This window comes from Phocoena phocoena, chromosome 1 (assembly GCF_963924675.1).
Source record: "Phocoena phocoena chromosome 1, mPhoPho1.1, whole genome shotgun sequence".
NCBI lineage: Eukaryota > Metazoa > Chordata > Mammalia > Artiodactyla > Phocoenidae > Phocoena > Phocoena phocoena.
In genome coordinates this window covers 44563307-44584277 of record NC_089219.1, presented here as the reverse complement: position 1 = coordinate 44584277, position 20971 = coordinate 44563307, and the positions used below count along the sequence as shown (strand labels likewise).

The window sequence follows — 20971 nt, the reverse complement described above, 5'->3', positions numbered from 1 at the left end:
CCCTGGGCTGGCCTCCTTCTGAGGCCCGGCCTGGAGATGTGGGCAGGGAAGGGCCACAGAGGAGCAGAATTCCAGGCTGTGGTCCCAGGCTCACAACCCGATCCCCTTGTCCCTTTTTCCTGCTCAAGATTTGCTGAACCAGCGCTTGTACTGGGTGGACTCCAAGCTGCACCAGCTGTCCAGCATTGACTTCAGCGGAGGCAACAGGAAGATGCTGATTTCCTCCCCTGACTACCTGAGCCACCCTTTCGGGATAGCTGTGTTTGAGGTGAGCTCCGTGAGGGGAGGCATGGCCCCATCAGGAAGCTGAAGCCTAGGAAAGGCTGTTCAAATAGGATGACTCCCTGAGACTCGTCCAAGTGGAAACAAAGGGACAGGGAAGCTGACTGGCTTGTTTGTACATAATATGTGAGCTGTCTGCAGACAGAGGCTATGCAGCCCCTTGTCCACCTGGCAGCCTTTCCTGTGCTTCCTCCCCAAGACCCCTCCCTCAGAGCACTTCCCACAGGTAAGTTGCTAGACCAGGTACCCTCAGCACCCAGCACTGTACCCACGTATACAGAAGGTACCCAATAAAGAAAGGGAAAAGGAATATACATTTCCTTAGTATCATTTACTATTGGAAATGGCCTGAGAGATGCCATTCAATTCAGCACACTCTCACTGACCTTTGCTGGACCCTGGGGTCATAGAAGTGAATCAGACATCATCCCCGTCCTCAAGAAGCTCACAGGAGGGTGAAGAGTCAAGACCCTCCTGTGTTCTGACCCTAACAACCTTTCTCCTTGGGGAATGAGGAAGCCAGAAGCGACCAAGTTCTCGCACACCCATACCTCTTCCCCAAAACTAACTCTGCCACCAAGGGGAGGGAAAGCAAGGGGACAGCGGCCTGTGGTGGGCATTGGCAATATTTGCTTGGAGTGACATCACCCAGCACAGCTCTGAAATTGTGGGCAAAGCTCCAGCTCCCAAGTCCAGCCTCTGCTTCGAAAGACAGGTGTGTTCAGACACATGTGTTTGTGCTTGTACGTATATGTGGCATGTATGTGTACATGCCTGTGTATACGTAAATGCGTCTGTTTAAAAATGTGCATTCCTGTATGTGCTAGTGCTTGCGAGTGTAAATATGCATACCAGTACTTAGACAAGTTCATTTTAGGCACAAGTGTGCCTTTGGGTGTGTAGATGAGCATGTGGGTATGTGTCTAGATCTGTACCTGAGGCTGCACGGTTGTACCTATAAATGTGGACTTGCCTGCAGATACACATTTAGGCTTGTGTGGACCAACCGTTGGATGTTTATGCGTGTATACCCAGAGGCTGTAGGAGGCCCCATAGGGACAGTGCTTGCTAGATCATACATCCTCTCCAGTCTTGGTCCCAGGCCCTAGTAATGGTAACAGCTACAGAGACCCAACCTTGGTTTCTGCTGAACTCCAGGAAGCAGGCCTAGCTCAGCGTTAATGAGCAGCCTTCAGGCCAAAGCACTGAATAACCCTCTGAGACAGAAGGGAACCAGAGCCTATGCCACAGATCAGAGCTGAGAGTCCCGCTATGAACCTGTGGACAAGAGAGTTCAGGGGAGATGCCAGAGCAGTTCCTGTGACTATGGTTTGAGGCCGAGCCCTCAGGCTGAGGTCATGGGTTTAAGCTCTAGGCTTCCCATCCTCTGTATTTGTACCCCACAGGACAAGGTGTTCTGGACAGACCTGGAGAATGAGGCCATTTTCAGTGCAAATCGGCTCAATGGCCTGGAAATCTCCGTCCTAGCTGAGAACCTCAATAACCCACATGACATTGTCATCTTCCATGAGCTGAAGCAGCCAAGAGGTGAGCCTTGCCCAGTCCCAGGTCCCCTGCCCACATCCTCTCCCTCTAGTAGGCAGGCTGTATTCACATGCATGTCACGTCTCGGCATCCCCGGAAGTAGTGGCAACAGTCCCTGTCATTGGTGGACTGCCCTGCTGTCACGTACTTACTTCATTTTGCCTCAAGCTCTTGGTGAACTAAGGCTGGGTTGAAATAAGTAAACATACAAATGTCCCATTTTTGCCATTCTTACAAAGTATGGATATCACTGTTCTCATCTAACAGCTGAGGAAACTGTAGCTCACAGGGGTAAAATAACCTTAGCAGGTGGTAGCGCTAAAGCCTAAACTTAGGCCTGATTCCAGAGCTCCTTCTGCCATAAAGGAGCACATTGCTTCTCATTTGCTATTTGTTCGTCCTTTGCAGTGCTATAATGTATCCTAGGGCCGTCAGTAAGTCAGCTTGCTGGTTGGCAACAGACGCCAGGAATCCTGCAATTAGGTTGTCCCTTCCTCTGTCACTAGGATATACTCATTCTAACTGTAATGGGAAGGGTGAAGGTGGGAAAGCAAAAAGGGGTAAGGAGATAAGGTTGGTGCCTGATTCTAGATTAGAAATTTAAATAAGAAAGAGATACGGCATGTGGCATAGGGAGGAAAAAACATGGACTTTGGAGTCCAACAGACCTCAATTTAAATTGTCTCCAAAATTACTAGAGGTATAGCTTTGACAAGTTTGTTCTCTTTGAGCCACAGTCTTTTATCTGTTAACCTGGGCATAACACCCCCCCACCCCGAGTTGTCATCAGCATTAAATGAAAGTGTGGGAATGGACTTGAGGACACGGGGAGGGGGAAGGGTAAGCTGGGACGAAGGGAGAGAGTGGCATGGACATATGTACACTACCAAATGTAAAACAGATAGCTAGTGGGAAGCAGCCGCATAGCACAGGGAGATCAGCTCGGTGCTTTGTGACCACCTAGAGGGATGGGATAGGGTGGGAGGGAGGGAGACGCAAAAGGGAGGAGATATGGGGACATATGTATATGTATAGCTGATTCACTTTGTTATACAGCAGAAACTAACACACCGTTGTAAAGCAATTATACTCCAATAAAGATGTTTAAAAAAAAAAAAGGAAGAAAGAGTGGGGATAAAACAGCAGGTACAGTGAAGGAAGGTGCCCAGTAAAAGTAGTAGAGAAATCGTTTTGATTTAGCTGAGTGGGAAGGGCCTCGTGCGTGGGGGAGGGAGAGCCTGGCACATCCCGTCTGTGCCACAGTACTCTCTCTCCCCATCTCTCTCTGTGCCATTAGCTGCAGATGCCTGCGAGCTGAGTGCCCAGCCCAATGGAGGCTGTGAGTACCTGTGCCTTCCTGCTCCTCAGATGTCCAGCCACTCCCCCAAGTACACTTGTGCCTGTCCTGACACAATGCGACTGGGCCCTGACATGAAGAGGTGCTACCGAGGTGAGCAGAGCTACTGGGAGGGATGGCCCCTGACAATGCCAGACCCCATCTGCTGAAATTTTCCTCGACTTCTGGAAAACCATGAGCTCCTGGTCTTCCTCCATCTTCTCTGGCTACTTGTTGCCTTTTGCAGGCTCCTCTTCTGTACCGACCTTGAATGCTGGTGTCCCATAGGGTCCCTCCAAGGCTTTCTCTTCTCACTCCCGAGAAAAATGCACATACACATACAACATTTTAAATTCAGTTTCAGGGGGATCAGGAATCCCCTGAAGACCTCAAATTAAGAAACCTTGATCCCCATGGCTTTGATTACTATTTATATGCAGGTGACTATGATCTTGCCTGTTTCTCACCCAGAACTTAACACACTATCTAGCAGCCCTCTTGTGATATGATTGGGACTAACAGTCAGTTAATACTTCAACCATATAAGTTTACATCCATCCTCCAGTCTCGATGGAGGCACGAGGCCTTTTGTTTGAGCATATAAGTCTGCTGTAGCATTCGTGATCTCCAGGTTCAATTGTTTAAAGTGGAGTGAGAATTTGAACCTAAGAGTGTACCAGTATACATGCAAACTCCTTCTAGATTTATATAATTTCCACTCCTCCCAGTCTTTTATCATGGTCTTGCCCACACCTAATTCTATAGCATTGTCCTAATGACTCATCTTTATCAAATCGAAATGCAGTATAAACACAGACAAGATGCTTGGCATTCAGCTAAAGTAAAACTCATAGCCCATTCAGTAGGATTAGGGAAGGAGTTTGAGCTGAGCCATGAGGATGCGTTCATAAGTATACTTCATCGAGGCAATAATTTAGGCACTAAAAGAGCAAAATTCTTTGTCCAGTGACCTTCATGATATTTCCCCCGCAGCACCTCAGTCTACCTCAACTACAATGTTAGCCTCCACCACAACGAGGACAGTAGCCGACACCACCAGAGCCCCTGGGACCACCGTCCACAGCCCCGCCTACCAGAACCACAGCATAGAGACACCGAGCCTGACAGCAGCGGTCCCAAGCTCAGTTAGTGTCCCCAGGGCTCCCAGCATCAACCCGTCTACCCCAAGCCCTGCAACCAGCAACCACTCCCAGCACCGTAAGGAAATGAGTTCTGCCTTCTTTCATGACGCGGGGGGGTCCTAGGGAAGCCAGGATTGGGGGAGCTGTGGGAAGAAGTGGTCATACCAGAGCTAAATAGTGGCTGTCTACAAGGAGGAAGCAGCGGGAGGAAGAGTGCCAACCCGCAATTTAGGAGTCACAGGTGCTCCTACCTTATAGAGGGTCTCGAGGGAAGCTACCTCCTATCTCTGAGCCTCAGTTTCCTCACCTACAAAGTAGGGTAATAATAACCCTTCCCCTACCTGCTTCGCAAGGTTGCCACGAGAGCAGAGGCATCCGTGTAAACAGAAGTGCTCATGCACACAGCCTCTGCTGACTCTGATAGTGTGTCTGTGTCCCACGTTACTGACATGTATGAGGGAGCATCCCTCAGATTTGGAAGTTTCAAATGCCCTGGTCTCAGTTCTCAGCACTCTCGGGAGGTTCCCCATATAGTGATATCCTTCACTGTGGTCTGTTAGTGCCTCTGCAAACCCTGGGATGAAAATAATTAAGTTCACCACTTATTAAATCATCGGGAGCAGTAATTGTCACTGCTAGAAATGTTCTATCTCATTAACCAGCAAATACCTTTTAAATTGAGTTACCTGCTGGGGGAGTTCATTTAAGAGGGTAAACTATCTTTTAAATTTTTTCCCATATGTGCGTGGCCCAGAAACTAAGCAGCGTGGTAGCACCTTAATAATCAGGCCCATCTTGCCAGCAGGAGCGCTTTCAGAGTTGAGCGCTTAACCTGAAGTTCGGAGAGGCAGGTGGGTCGCGTGTGAAGTCTAGTTCCTTTCACTTGGGCTGAGCCTCCAACCAGGGGGTCTCCCCACTGGCTTCATCACGCTCTAGGCTTTAATATCACTGTCCTGTGTTTGCTTGGGACCCGGAGGGAGAGGAGAACGGCATTTCCACAGTAAACTTTGTAAGCAGTGCAGCTCTTTTCTCCCCTTAATAATTAGGTTCCCTTGGAGTAACTTGGAGAAACAGACACACTGAGAGGATAGCATTTGGGCCGTTTCCAGGAGACAATCATCTCCTCTCTTGGAGCAAATGATAGCTCCTCTCCACACCTCAGAGGGCTGTCATGAGGATCCAAGGGAAAACTGCTTTTTAAACTAAAAAGTTCTGTACAGATGTTATAATGAAGATGAGTGTAAGAGAGTGGAAAAGATGGCACAACCTACTTTTAAAAATATATAGTACGGGCTTCCCTGGTGGCGCAGTGGTTGAGAGTCTGCCTGCTAACGCGGAGGACACAGGTTCGAGCCCTGGTCTGGGAAGATCCCACATGCTGCGGAGCAACTGGGCCCGTGAGCCACAATTGCTGAGCCTGCGCGTCTGGAGCCTGTGCTCCGCAACAAGAGAGGCCACGATAGTGAGAGGCCCGCGCATCGCGATGAAGAGTGGCCCCCGCTTGCCACAACTAGAGAAAGCCCTCACACAGAAACGAAGACCCAACACAGCCCAAAATAAATAAATTAATTAAAAAATATATATATATAGTACAATTTCCAAGCACTTTTCAGTTTAGAAAGTGCTTTTATCTACCCTATTCAGGCCTCACAACAACCCCTACCCCACTCCCTGGCCTGTCTGAACTAGGCAAGGCTGTGCCAGAGACTGTGCTAAGTAAGCATTTTACATGAATTATCTCATTTAATCTTCACAATATCCCTAGGAAGCAGGTGTATAATTATCCCCATTCTAAAGATAAAGAAATATAATATTTATAATATATAACAACTTGCCCAAGGTCACAGAAGTAGTAAGTAGTAGAGTCAGGATTTGAACCCTAGAAGTCTGACCCAGGAGCCTGTGCTCTGGATTCCACTATGCTATACTGTGTCTCATTTTAATTACTCATTAAAAATAAACTGACAGAGGCTTCCCTGGTGGCGCAGTGGTTGAGAATCTATCTGCCTGCCAATGCAGGGGACACGGGTTCGCGCCCTGGTCTGGGAAGATCCCACATGCCGCGGAGCAACTGGGCCCGTGAGCCACACCTACTGAGCCTGCGCGTCTGGAGCCTGTGCTCCACAACAAGAGAGGCCACGATAGTGAGAGGCCCACGCAATGCGATGAAGAGTGGCCCCCGCTCGCCGCAACTAGAGAAAGCCCTCACACAGAAACGAAGACCCAACACAGCCAAAAATAAAAATAAATAAATTTATTTTTAAAAAAAAAACTGATGATGCAGATGGACAGACAGACCACCAGAAATAAGAGAGACAAAACAACAGATACTGGCTGAAAAAGGCAATTGCCCCAGGTAGCCAGCAACATAAAGACCTAAGGGCTCAGCCCCGAGCTTCCTACCACCCAAATACTGTGGAAAGGGTAAGGGATTTAGGTCACAAATCCTGGGTTTGAATCCCAGCTCTGCCACTTCTCTGTGGGTCCCCCAAACCCCAGGAAGACTCAGTTTCCTCATCTGTGAAATGGAGATCACCTCTGTCCTGATAAGATCTGGGAAGACGAAATTATTAAGCAGTAGCCGGGATCACCATTTTGGAACGGGGGCAAGAAGCAGTTGGGTAGTTTTTACTGCTTGAGGCCAGCAGGGACTTGGGACTCACAGTGATGGAGCGTCGTTCTGCTAATGTTTGTGTTTTGCAGATGGGAATGAAAGTGGCAAGATGGGCTCAACCGTCACTGCTGCTGTCATTGGGATCATTGTGCCTATGGGTGAGTGTGGCCCCAAGTCACTGGTGAGAAGAGAGAGACCCTGCCCGAGGTCTGGGTAAAAGCACTGGAAGGATAGAGCGCTTAGCACAGGGACCTCTCTCACTGACTTTTTCTGCCCTGGCCGCCTTCCTGCACACCTCCCAGTCCTGATTTAGTTTGGTTTCTTAGCTTGGCACACCAGGCTCTTCAGGACCTGGCCCCAGACAACTATCCACATATTTCCCCCACTACCCCTCACGGATACTCTACACACCAGCCACGTGAAGCCAAACTGTAGGCTCCACGGGGACAGGTCTGGTGTCTCTCTTGCTCGCCACTCTCCCCAGCTCTTAGCAGTGTCTGGCACAGGGGAGGAAATAAAGTATTTGTCAAATTAATGAGTAGAAAAAACATACATTAAAAAAAATTCATAGAGCTGCTTGCCATTCCTTTAATTGATCGTGCTATCTTGCTTGCTTTCTGTTTCATTTTCAACAAACATTTATCAAGCAGCTATGATGTACCAGATTCTGTGATAAGAGGAGGGAAGGTGATTAAAAATAAGTAAGACATGGTTCTTGTCCTCCAAAAGTTTATAGACTTGTTGGAGAGACACACATAACACAGATAATTTGATTCTGACATGGTAAGTCCTAAAATGAAGCCATATGCAGTTCAGTAGAAGTGCTGAGGAGGCACTTATCTTGGAATTGGGAGAGGAAGGAAGTGGACAGGGGAGGGTTCCTAGTGGAAAAGTTATTTGAGCCAAATCAGCCAAGTGAAGAAGGATCAAGAGCAACCCAAGCAGGTGAAGACAACATGGGCAAAGCCAGGAATGGGGATGGCATGGGAGGGCGGGAGTGGGGTGGGTTTGGAATATGGCCAGAATATAACATTTGGTTAAACCTCACAGAGAGCCATGTGGGCTGATTCATTCTCTCTTACCCTGATATTCACTTAGTGTCCTGCACATCCTGTCTCTCATACCAGTCTCTTCTCTTGGTCGGATCTTTGAATTGCGATTGTCCATTCATCGTTTTATCTCCCTTACTTGCCCATGTGTAGTACCTCAAGGATAAGGACTTGGCCCTTTTATCCTAAGAATCCCCAATATGGTGGTGAGTTAGCGAGTGAATGTTTTAAAAACTTCAACACCATCCAAGGGACTGTGCGAGGCGCCAAGGATCCAGGGAAGAAAAAGAGAAAAGACTTTAAGAGCTTTCAGTTTGGGGCTTCCCTGGTGGCGCAGTGGTTGAGAGTCCGCCTGCCGATGCAGGGGACACGGGTTCGTGCCCCGGTCCGGGAAGATCCCACATGCCGCGGAGCGGCTGGGCCTGTGAGCCATGGCCACTGAGCTTGCGCGTCCGGAGCCTGTGCCCCGCAACCTGTGCCCCGCAACGGGAGAGGCCACAACAGCGAGAGGCCCGCATACTGCAAAAAAAAAAAAAAAAGAGTTTTTAGTAAGACTTAATCATAAAAAAGGTGATACAAGAGAGGTGTTACTACATATTATAAGGTGCTGTAATAGAGACCCGACGCTCTGTGGAGGAGAGGGAGTGGCACTTCTAAAGAAGGTGGCATTCGAATTGGCCTTGAAAGGCTTTATTAGTAAAGATGATGGTGAAACTATTCCAGGCTCATTTTGAGTAAAGTGGAAAATACTCAGCATTGTTTAGTGAAAGAGAAATCAACTCCTCTCCTGCCATACTCTGCTCCATAGAAGGGCATGTGTATGCTGTCTCCCTGATGTAACCTGCCCTAATAGAATCATTATTTTAAATTTCTGCTTATCTGAGGGCTGAAAGATGAATATTCTTTCCCTGATATTTCCCTGGGAGGCAGAGTATCTTTTCACAAGCGTATTGGCCATTTACATTTCATCCTTTATGAATTGCCTATTCACAGTCTCTTCTTATTTTTCTATTGGTTCCTTGTCTTATTCTTACTTATTTGTAGAAATATTTATACATCATTAATGTTAAACCTTTGTAATATATGTTACAAATCATTTCTCCCATCCTGCCACTTGATTTTTAGAATTTGTTTATGCATGAATTAAAAATGTTTAAGTATCAGATCTGTTAATCTACATTATGACTTCTGGGCTTTGTGTCTTGCTTAGGAAGGTCTGCCTCATTCTAAATTATTAAAATATCTCTCTATATATTTTTCTACTATTTTAAGCATTTTTTAGTATCAATTATTAATCCATTTGGAATTTAGAATGCAGCAAGAGGTAGTGATTTAAGTATTTTTTTCTACATGCTTGTCTAGTTTTCACAAGACCATTATTGAATAGTCCATCTTTTCCTTCTGACTTGAATTGTCATCTTATTGTAAACTATATGCCTATACATACTTTGATCTGCTTTTAGGCTGTTTATTCTCCACCAATTCCTATATACTATTCCTATATACTCGAAACACAAATTTATGATATGTTTTAATGTCTAATAGGGTATTATTAATCTTGGAACATTTTCTTCGTTATTTTTATTCAATTTCTCTTCTAAGTGAACTTTAGAATCATCTTGTTAATTCTATAAAACTTATGATGGAATCTTATGCCTTGGGTATATAAATTGATGCGGGGAGAATTTATATTTTTACAACATTGAACCTTCCCATCGAGGAACATGACATATCTCTCTATTTATTTGAGCCTTCTTTTATGGCCTTCAGTAGAATTGCATAGGTCACATAGGACTTGCACATTCCTTACTGGGTTATCCCAAGTATTTTATAGTTTTTTGTTGGGCTATTATGAATATTTTCTTATTCCATCCATTTTCTAATTGGTTATTGCTGATTAATAAGAAAGCTATTGATTTTTTTCTGTTGATTCTTGATGAACTAAAATCATTTCTAATAGTTTTTCATCTGCTTTTCTAAGATTTTCCAAGCATACAATATCTGTTAATGACAGTTTGATTTCTCCCTTTCCCACGTGTGCCCTTCAATTCTTTATTTGGTCTCACTGCATAGCTAGATCTCTGGGACAACAAATACTAGCAGCGATAACAGACATCCTTGCCCTGTTCTTATCTTTATGTATATCAGTTATTATTGATTATTATAATCTTACCAAAGTATTGTAGAAACCCCCTCTATAGCATCCTAGATAGCTATCACCCAGCCTCCACTTGAATGCTCACGGTGACTGCTTACTATCTCGTGAAGCTGCTTGCCCCATTTTCTCCCGGCTCTATCTGAGAACTTCCTCCTTTACTCATTAATATATCCATTTATTTTAAATCAGAACCTGTGTTTCCCTGCTGTGTTCCCTTCTAGAGATGCTCCTCTTCTTGCAGAGCCCCAGCTTTGGAAAGAAACACCCCACCCTCCACCCTCCACCCTCCAATTTTGGGAGAGAATGGTTTCTTAGAGAAATCCAGGGAAGTAGCAGTATTAGGGCAAGAGTGTGGTGAAGAAATTCACTCACTCACTCAGCATGTTACTGAGCACCTACTCGCTACTGGGCAGAAAGGAGGCACGGTCCCTGCCTTCAAAGAGCCCAGTCTAGTTGGGGGTACACATATATGAAGTACAACACTGTGGTCTGGGAACACACGTGAGGGAACAACTGACTGTACCGTGAGAGGTTGAGAAAGTCTTCACTTTTGAGCTGGATCTTGAAGGATGAGTAGTTAATGAACGAAGAGCTAGGAGAAGGGCTTCCCAGCAGCAGAAAAAGAATATGCAGAAACAGAGCCTGGGAACAAGGGGCAGCCAAGCTGGAGAGGTGGCGAGAAATGCACTGATGTCTGGGCAACGGGCTGGAGCCTGCTGGAGATCCACTGTAACGTGTCTCTTCCTCCAGTGGTTATAGCCCTGCTGTGCATGAGTGGCTACCTGATCTGGAGAAACTGGAAGCGGAAGAACACCAAAAGCATGAATTTCGACAACCCTGTATACAGGAAAACGACAGAAGAAGAGGATGAGGATGAGCTCCACATAGGGAGGGCTGCTCAGATTGGCCATGTCTATCCAGCAGTAAGTGTTCCTTGCTGGAAGAATTCCTTCCTTCCTTTCCTCCCTTCTTCCTTCCCTCCCTTCCTCCCTTCTTTCCCTCCTTCCCTCCTTCCTTCCTTCTTTCCCTCCCTCCCTCCCTCCTTCCCTCCTTTAGACATTTATCAATAACCTACCATGTGCCAGGCACTGTTCTAGGCCCTGGGGACACAGGAATGCTGGGGTAGGTGGTTGGGATAGAAGGGTATCAGGACCACCTTGTACCTAGAGGCTCTTCCTGGAGGAAAGAGGCCTGTCTTTGTGCTGAATACGTTTTCAGAACCTTTGGCCTAGAAAGGCAACTGTGGCCATTCAGTTCAAATGCATTCATTTCAGTGAACAATGTATACCAGTTATGTGCCAAGTACCACATAAGATACCAAGTGTTCAAAAGTAAAGAAGGGATGTACTTGCTCCCAGGGAGCTGGTGGGGGAGTTAGAGAGTCACTGGCTATTGAACAGCTGTGTGCTGAGTGCCATGGTGGAAGCTCAAGGGTCCCCTCTTCTAGGAAGCTTTCCCTGGTTTCTCTGTTCTCTCACCACCTCTCTCCATCACAGCACCTGTCACACTATAGTCTACTTATCTTTTTACTCATTGGTCTCCCCGCTAGAACGTGAGCTCCTTGAGGGCAGGATTGTCTGATTAATGTTTCCCTGGTGCCTAGCACAGCATATTTGGCTCCCAGTAAGTATTTGTTGAACCAATGCTATGGAAACATCAACAAAGGTGACAGAAGAACTGTGTCCTTGGAAGATTCATAGCAGTCTTCCACGTAGAGAAGGAGGAAAGTGGCATTCCAGAAAGAAGCATGTGCAAAGGCTGAGAGGCACGACAGGGCATGGCTTGTTGGGGGATCAAGGACCACAAAGTGGCTGGAGCAGACGTCATGGTTGTATAGCGGAGTCGGGGCTGGGTGTGACCTCATAGGTCATCCAGTCCATCCCCCTGTCAGGCGATCAGCAGCTTTGATCACCCACTGTGGGCAGAGCCCTGTCTTGGGGAGACCAGAGAAATGGAAGACCCAGCCCCCGCCCTCAAGGAGCTTTTTGTCTTGCCGGGGGAACCAAGGTCACAGCTGCACCAACTCCCGAAGAACCCTCTTTCCGAGCTGCCTGTCGTCAAGTGCAAGGTAGGGCAGTGCCACTCTGAGTCTGAGGGGCTGATGAGCGAGGGCATGAACCAGGCAGGTGCAGTCAATCCTAGAAGGCTTTCTGGTTCTAGAAGGCTGCAAACTGTGAGTTGGGTGTCGGGGCAAAGATGAAAGATGGGTTAGTTGCAGACCAAGGAAATGGCATGTGGAAGAAATGACTGAGTACGGGGCAGGACAGACAGAATTGCTGCTGAAGCTAATTGCTCGTGAAGGGGAGACGTGGGAAATGAGGTCAAGCAAGTGAGGAGCGTTAGCAGATGGCCTTGAGGGTCCTTAACCTTGGCCAATCCAAGCAGACAGTTGCTTAACCAATTTTTAAAGATCAGAGGGGGCACAGTGGAAGAAATGTTGAGCTTAGAGTGGAGATGACTCCCAGTTTCACTATTCCACAGCTCTGTGATCTCAGTCCCTTCTTTCTGATTACTTTTATTTGTAAAATGAGAATAATAACCCCCATTCTCTCTGCTGCCTAAGTTTATAAAGTCCAAGTGAGATAGCACATGTGAGAGTGCTTTGTGAGTTATAAAGCGCTCTGCACATGTAAAGTGTCATTGTTTCCACAGAAGGAAACAACCACTCAGGAGGAGCTATTCCTGATGAATCTAAGGCCTGAAGAATTAAGCTCCTGCCAACTGCAGAGAAATAGAGTAGGAGAGTGAGGATATTGACATTTAGTAAGAACCTACTGTGTATCAGACGCTACTCAGTGTTTTACATGTATTTTCTTGTTTAGTCTTTACAGGAACCTATATACTTGATATTGTTAACCCCATTTTGCAGATGAGGAAACTGAGACTCAGAGAAATTGAATAACTTACCTAGGATCACAACTAGGAAGTGGTAGAACCAGGATTGCAACTCCTATCTGTATGTACACAAAAGCCCATGCTCTTTCCACTATTTCTCAGGGTATATGGCCTTGAAGGTGGAAATCAGTATTCTCAACAGCCTGTTCTCTCCCCTGTCCCCTTCTCAGGTAGCTCCACCATCACTGCTAGGACCTGACTTTGGCCTAGAGATCTATCTTGAGGAGAGTGGGAGGGTCACAGACTAGAAAAAGATAGTCTAGTGGAGCAAGGCCATGACATTCATGCAAAACCACAAATAATCCAAAGGTGATTTGAAAGGCAGTGGAGTTACTTTTTATTGTTTATAGAATGTTCAGAGACGGGAAATGCTAGTCTGGTTCTATCTTATGCTGGTTAGGTTGATTTAGAATACTCTGGACCCCATGTGTGTTAGGTACTACATTAAGCACCCTACATACATGATCCCATTTGATTTCCCAACAACCCTATGAGGTAGGTCCTATTAGTACTCCCATTGAACATGATGAAACCGAGGCTCAGAGACGTGAAGTGGCTAGCTCAAATTCATATAGCGATGAGAAAGATCTTGAAACAATGGGGTCTATCCGAAGGAGGGTATCCAGGAAATAGAAGAGTGGGACACAGCATTATATCGGGACCAGGTTGGGGAAGCTAGATGTGTAGCCTGGAGAAGAAAACACTCAGAAGGAAGGGAAGGGAACACAAACACTGAAAATTTCAAGTGTTGTCTGTGTAGAACTCTCTGAGTCTAAGAGAGAGAATCAGGGAACGTCGGAAGATATAAAGAAGCAGATTTCATGACAATATAGGAAAGAACTTAAGTCCACTGTCCACAATGGAATAGACTGGCTCAAGGGTTAGTGGGTGGTCAGCCATTTGTGGCAGAGGGAAGTCTAGTATCTAATGACTAGAAAGTTGGGGAGAGGGAAAGTGGGATTAAACTTAATTGATCTCCACTGCCTTCCAATTCTGGATAATTAGTTGGGAGGGGTGCAACCTTCCTGATTGTGACTAGCGTGCTAGAGACAAGTAGCTAATGGCCTGGGATTAAACATTTGCCAAAGCTAACCCACTGAAGTTAAGCAAACCTAAAATCCTGTAAGGGAGGATGGAGAAAGTTTAGATCTCCACAGCCCTCCTCTTTACAGAGGCAGAACAGAATAATGAAAAAAGCTATAGCTCTCGATTCATACAGATCTGGGTTCAAATTGAGTTCACCCGCTTGCTATATGATCCAGGACAAATGCTGTTTAAGCTCGTTGAGTCTCAGTTTTCTCATCTGTAAAATAAATATGACAAGCGTGTCTTCTGAGGTAGCTTCTTGAAGAGTATGTGAGCTACTGCCTATAAAGTAATAGAATTTCTGGTACCTTGTGATCTAATAAATAGCTCCAGTGGGTCTAATGATGATTTCTTTGCTCTGTCTCCCCCAGCGAGTGGCATTAAGCCTTGAAGATGATGGACTGCCCTGAGGATGGGACCACTCCCTTTGTGCCTCACGGAATTCAGTCCCATGCACTACACCCTGGATGGTGTATGCCTGGATGGAAGGGTTTCTGTACATGAGTCCGTGTGTCTGTGTGTGTGTGTGCGTGTGTAATTTTTTTTAATTTATATTGCGGAAAGGTAACCACAAAGTTATGATGAACTGCAAACATCCAAAGGATGTGAGAGTTTTTATATGTATAATGTTTTATACACTTTTTAACTGGTTGCACTACCCATGAGGAATTCATGGAATAGCTACTGCTGAGTGACTAACGTGATGTACATAACCAAATGGGGCCGATGGTACAGTAGCTTACTCATCATTTAAAAATTATATTTACAGAGGGTATTTGGTTTTGGGGGGCTTTTTTAGGTTTCAGAGGTTTTTTTTTTGTAAATAGAATGATTATGCTTTGTGGCTATCCATCAACATAAGTAAAACGAAGAAAACACTTCAACTCCCTCTCCCATTTAGATTATTTATTAACATATTTCAAAAATAAGATTAGTTCTATAAGTAATTTACAGAGGTGAGAGTATTTATTTTTGGTATGATTGGCCTACCACCTGGACTCTGTGTGCATTTATGTTTATGTGTGTATGTGAGTGAGAAAGAAAAATCTGTAGAGAAGAGGCACACCTATGGCTGTTGTTCAGATACATAAAGATAAATATATTTTAAAACAGTCCACAAGAAGGGTTATCTGTAGTTTTCAGAGAAGCCTTTGGAAATTTGGATCAGAAAAGAGATACCATGGTTTGTGCAAACATGCAGTGGGGAGAGGTAGATCTTTTCTGCCTCTGACTGTTCTTGGGATTCCAATCAGTCAGCAAAAGGCCCTCAGCTCACCCGTGGCTTCTGTGGCTAAAGCCAGTGTACAGACTTCACACAGTACCCAAAGTTCCCGCGGGCTCAGGTGAGAACATGCCTGAACCTTGGCTACTCCTTGTTTTAAAGTTCAGCATTTCAAGTAACTTCATTTTCTTTTAGGACACTTGGGTTGAATTCACTGTTTCCTCTGAAGCACACTGAGGGTGCCATCCTTACTTATAGAGAGCTAAATGGAGATGTTTCTTGAACAGCCCAAGTTTACTGTTGGGACTGGCTCAGGCACTGACCTCTGAGTATGCTATGGGTTGAGGATGAGGATGGAGGAACAGGTTTTGTTACATCTCTATTTCTCCCTTCCCCTTTCTCTCTACCATTTCCTTTACGTGGAGAAAACAATTTAAAGTGATACATAGGTTCGTTGCCATCATGTGTTCACATAGATGAAACTAATATTTGGCTTAAATCAGAAAAAGTGGCGAAACCTAAAGTCCTGTTTGAGGGGGAAACGGCGTACACAATACTACAGTATATTGGATATATATGTTCACACAGGGATTTGGTTTACTGCTTTGTAAATAAAAGGAGAAACTCTGGGTATATGTATAGATTTTTTTTTTTTCATTGTGGACACTTACTTTGCTTTTCCTGGGCCTTGGGGGAGGCAGGGAGAAGTGCACTTTTCTTTTTGTGGGGTCTACCATTGAAAAGATAATCCTACAGTCCCAGAAGGAATTCAGTCCCCGTTGGCTCTTATCCAAGGTGTGGTCTTAACTCTGCTGTTCTGCCACTTCACTCCCACTGGACAACCAGGGACAAGGTGTGACATGGAAGTGTTTGGTTTAAGTAGGAGCAGAGGACATGTATCTAACCTTAACATACCTGGAACTTGACACTTTTAAGCAAATTCCTCCCCTTCTACTCCCCAGCTGCCCCCAACTCTGTGAAGCTTGGATGTCTCACCAGCTTGATACCCTCTGAATTTCCAGGCAGACATTCTGGGGTTCTGTCACCCTGTTCCTAGGACCTTTCTCTACATCACTCATGGTCTCCTGTCTTCTGAGAAAATAACTGTATTCTGGAGCCTGGGCACTAAGCTTTGCATAAGCAAGCAGTTTCTTCATGATATACATGTGTTGATAGTCCTGAAACATTCATTGAGAGGGTATATGCAATTGATCTAGAATGACCAAAACCAAACAGAATTTTAAGAACAGGTGGCCAACTCCTATAGAGCTTAATCACTTACTACTATTCTTTCAAGAATGGAAAGTAAAATTATTTTTGACTGAAGAAAAATCATGAAAGTGAAAAGCACTGAAATTTACACAAAACAAGCAACTTTTTCTGTAACCTGCCTCCAAAGAAATAGAATTTCCTGGGGAAATGATAATAGTGACTAATGCATAGTTTCTAAACTTTTAGTCAGATCCTGTCCTTCACAGAAAAAAATAATGAATAGGGTCAGGATGATTCAGCCTGAGATATCAAAATGATGATGAAACACAACTTTCGGAGAGACATCCATGTTTCCTGAATATGCTACAACTGCAGTTTGGAAGAGACAGTTACGGAAGCAACCTACAAAAAACTGTGGAATACTCATGTGTTGGATGGCAGTAAATGAGATGAAATCTGAGGAGTCACGTTCATTCTTCTCTATGCTTGGATGCGTTTTGAGGTACAGTTGCACTTCTGTGGCCTTTTGCCCCTGCGTCATCATATACCTACAGCCAATAATGGATCACAGAGTCATTGGACTACAGAGCTGGAAGGAAGCTTAGAGATAAGGCCTGAAGGGCAGAAAATTTATCAGACATTTTTTTATATGTGTAAAAGAAACTAGTCCCAGCCCTTTTCCTCGCTTGCCTTTTCCAGGAGACTACTTTGGGCTGCCCGAACATTGTATCAAACCTGCTGCCTATCTCATGGCCTATCTTTCTGGTGGAATTTTGAAAGCACTGGCAGAAATATCCTTCCAGAAATGAGGAAAACTAAAATTTTATTTATTTACTCTTGATAGCATGATTACATATAAAACAGATTGAGGTAAACTGTAACCTCAGAATGAGATCGTATTTAAATGTATAGCAATAAGTACTTTTCATCCCTCCAATTCTGTGTGATTGCAATATGTATATTCATCCACTGAAACTATCTGCTAGGTACCAACTAAGTGCCAGGTACTGTGGATGTACAGGTCAGTCAAACACCTTCTGTCCTGACAGAACTCACAGAAGCAATTAGAGGAAGACATGTGGAAACAAAAAAAAAGGAATAGATATTTTGGGGGGTACTATTAGTTTACAAAGTTGTAAGAATGGGGTCAAGAAAGGCATTGTAGGAAAAATGGCCCTAAGCTAAGTCTTAGAAATTAAGTAGGGGTATCCAAGCTGCTTCAGGCAGAGGACACACTGAGCTAAGACACAGAAGCATGAAACAGCATGGGCATCTTAAGGAACTGCATGTAATTCATTGTAATGAGCAAAAGGCTCAAGGGAGACTTAGCAAGAAACGAGGCTGGATGGAAAGACAGGTTCAATGTAAGCACTTTATAGAATACTCTATTTAGTTTCTGATTCAATTAATGAAACATTTCTTGGTCATTTACTGTGTATAAAGCACCAAGTGCATCATGGAAAATTGATCAGAATGTGTTGCCAGCACTTTGCAGACATGACAGTCTTCACCCTCAAGCTTTCCTGTGGCCAAAGGGAAACAGTGACTGCTTTTCATAAATTTGAGTTGAAGTTTTTTGATACGGTCAATGAAGACTTAATAGAAGGGCAGTGGGATTTTCACAGAAGGATTCCATGTTGTCAAGAACCTCTGGGATTTTCTCAACGGTGAAAAAGAAAACTGGAAATTTTGAAGACGTGGGGTCTGCAGAGGGGGCCCCAAGTACTGCCCAGTCGGGTGCTAGGGGGAATGGAGAGAGAGCACAGGAATGTGAGCCTCTCTACCCCACTCCCTCACACCTGCTATACACTCATCATTTTACAAGATATAAATGAGTTATCAGTTAAATGCTTCAGAGTAAATAATTTCTTTTCCTGGCAATGCATGAAGATAGAGTATCAGAATCTTCTCACACTATTTTTAGGGTATTGGGGATTTTCAGGATATGGAGAACTTAGAGGTGGAGGAATTACAGCTTCAAATTTTCAGTTAATATAAGAAATCAGGAAGCTTTGTTCATTCAGGCTATGCACCGTGTACATAGTCAAGAATCAGCAGAAATCCTCTGCATTTGCAAACACTTTGTGCTATAAAGAGTAATTTTAAAAAGCCACCTGTATATGTATATATATATTTAAAGACGTGAAGGTTTTGATACTTTTTTACAAAAATTACAAGAGAAAACAAATATCTGTGCAAACCATGTGTTTTAAAATAGCATTTTGTTCTATACAAACTGTTGTTGATGTGGGGTGAGCTACTGGTTTGCAAACTCCATCACGTTGTATGCAAATGAACTTTCCTTGTTTGTCTTCCTCTGAACACCCCCAAGTGACCACATTTGATGTAACAGGCATGTTAGAATGTTGGGTCACACTCACCATTTACGCTTTTTTGTCTTGTCCTTCTGAGTTCCATTAGCTTCTGTACTCGGTCCCCTTTGCAGTCTGGTTTCTCTTCCAGAGGCAAAGGGTGGTGAGCTGCATCTCACTAATTGTACCGACACCATCTTGGTGAACTAAAACCAAATGTGGACATTTGTAAAATCAGTGCACTGTTTCTAGAGAGAGATTAAATGCATTTTCTTAAAATATGAAAGTACTGTGATGCTTTAACGAGGGGGGGAGTGAATGATATTGTGAGATAAGGACTGTCAATATTATCATTCCCATTTTAGAGATGAGAAATATGAGTGAAGAAACTTCCCAGAGTCAATAGTTATGTTTAGTGCCCCCAAAGTACGTGTAGCACATGTGGTGTTCTCTGCCTCGATTTTCCTTTTCTGCCTCTTCATCTGGCTAACTCCTATTTGTCCTTGAGTACTTTCCTTAGGAAGCCTTCTCTATTCTCTCAGACTCAGACCTAACTCATAGGGTTAGGTAATTCTGTGCTTCCACAACAAATTTTTCCATTTGTATCCCAATATTTCTGCTCTGCCTCTAACTCCCATGCCAATGAGGTTGCTTTTACCAAGGTCACCCAGGACTTCCTTGATTATAAACCTTGTAAATATTTTCAGTCCTTATCTTCCTCGACCTGGAAGCAGTATGTAACACTGTTGCCACTCCTGTCTTGAAATACTCTTATTTTGGCTTACATTGACACCATACTCCTGGTTTTTCCCCTACCTCTCTGGCTACATCTTAATCTCCTTGCCTACGAGTTTCATACTTCTAATCTTTCCATTTTCCAATCCAGTCTACAACCAGCCAGAGTGATCCTTCTAGAATGCAATAGATCATGTCATCACCACCTCTTTCCACTTTCCTGCCTAAAGCCCGTCATCCATTTTCCTTCCATTTAAATCCAGTAGCCTTGGGTTTTAGCCCAAACTCCTTAATATGGGCTGTAAGGCCCTTCATGATTAGTCTTCTACCCCTTCTCCAACCTCATTATTATATTCACAACCTTATTCTGTATGCAAACCACACAGTTCTGGGCCTTCTGTCTGGAACATTTTCTTCAGAAAGACTTCCCTTAGACCCCCTAGACTGGATTAGGAGCCACTCCATGTGCTTCCATAGTATTCTGTGCTTCCCCTATTTGTAAATTTTATCCCTACATTATAATTGCTTGTATGTTCCTTGATTGCCTCCTCTGTAAGCTCTATAAAGGTATATCTTGTTCACCACTGTATTCCCAGCACATGACACATAGTAGATGCTCATTAAATTATGCTAACTTCAGGCACATCAGACACATAGACCATGCTTTTTCAGCTATACTATGTGGCCTCATACCCCAAAACCTGAAATCACCTTATAGCCTGATTGGAGTCGGGTGTCCTTTTTTTTTTTTTTTTTTTTTTGCGATACGCGGGCCTCTCATCGTTGTGGCCTCTCCCGTTATGGAGCACAGGCTCAGCGGCCATGGCTCACGGGCCCAGCCGCTCCGTGGCATGTGGGATCTTCCCGGACCGGGGCACGAACCCGTGTCCCCTGCATTGGCAGGCGGACTCTCAACCACTGCGCCACCAGGGAAGCCCAAGTTGGGTGTCCTTTAAATTTTCTCAGCACTTTTGATATTTGCCATATCTGCAGATGCCCAGATTCATCAATTACATTATAATTTTTTATAATTTCACTCTTGGAAAATAACCTTGTGGTAATTACCCAATGTCTCTAAATACTTAACTCCAACTACCACCTCAAGATTGTCATGAGGATTCGAAGAACAAGAACTTGTAAACAGACTCAGCCTAGGGGTTGACATTTATTAGGTGCCTAATACACGGTGGATCCCTTCTCTTTTTTATACAAGTTCCCTGTTATCACCCACATCCACTGTTTTTTTTTAATAAGATGCCTTATAGTAATTTACAGTTTACAAAGTATTTTCCAATTTCCAAGACATTGTTTCTTATCCTTGCAACAGCTCTGCCAGATGTATGACATTATTATGCTCATTTTAAAGATAAGAAACCTGAGGTC

General features: G+C 44.4%; 1 protein-coding gene across 5 annotated transcripts in view; it reads left to right on the top strand.

Annotated features, from left to right (window-relative positions):
* LRP8 (LDL receptor related protein 8) overlaps positions 1–14963 on the top strand; it is a 77655-nt gene extending 62692 nt beyond the window's left edge. For 2 of the 5 annotated variants that reach the window (XM_065872524.1, XM_065872509.1), the window contains 7 exons: positions 129–268; positions 1689–1830; positions 3125–3277; positions 4157–4381; positions 7009–7077; positions 10877–11049; positions 14479–14963. In XM_065872524.1, coding sequence (XP_065728596.1) covers positions 129–268; positions 1689–1830; positions 3125–3277; positions 4157–4381; positions 7009–7077; positions 10877–11049; positions 14479–14517 — 941 coding nt within the window. In that variant the 3' untranslated portion in view covers positions 14518–14963. Of the gene's footprint in view, positions 1–128; positions 269–1688; positions 1831–3124; positions 3278–4156; positions 4382–7008; positions 7078–10876; positions 11050–12017; positions 12195–14478 lie in introns of all 5 variants that reach the window. The other 3 variants (XM_065872516.1, XM_065872503.1, XM_065872531.1) reach the window with 3 other exon arrangements.
* The last annotated feature ends 6008 nt before the right edge of the window (positions 14964–20971 follow it).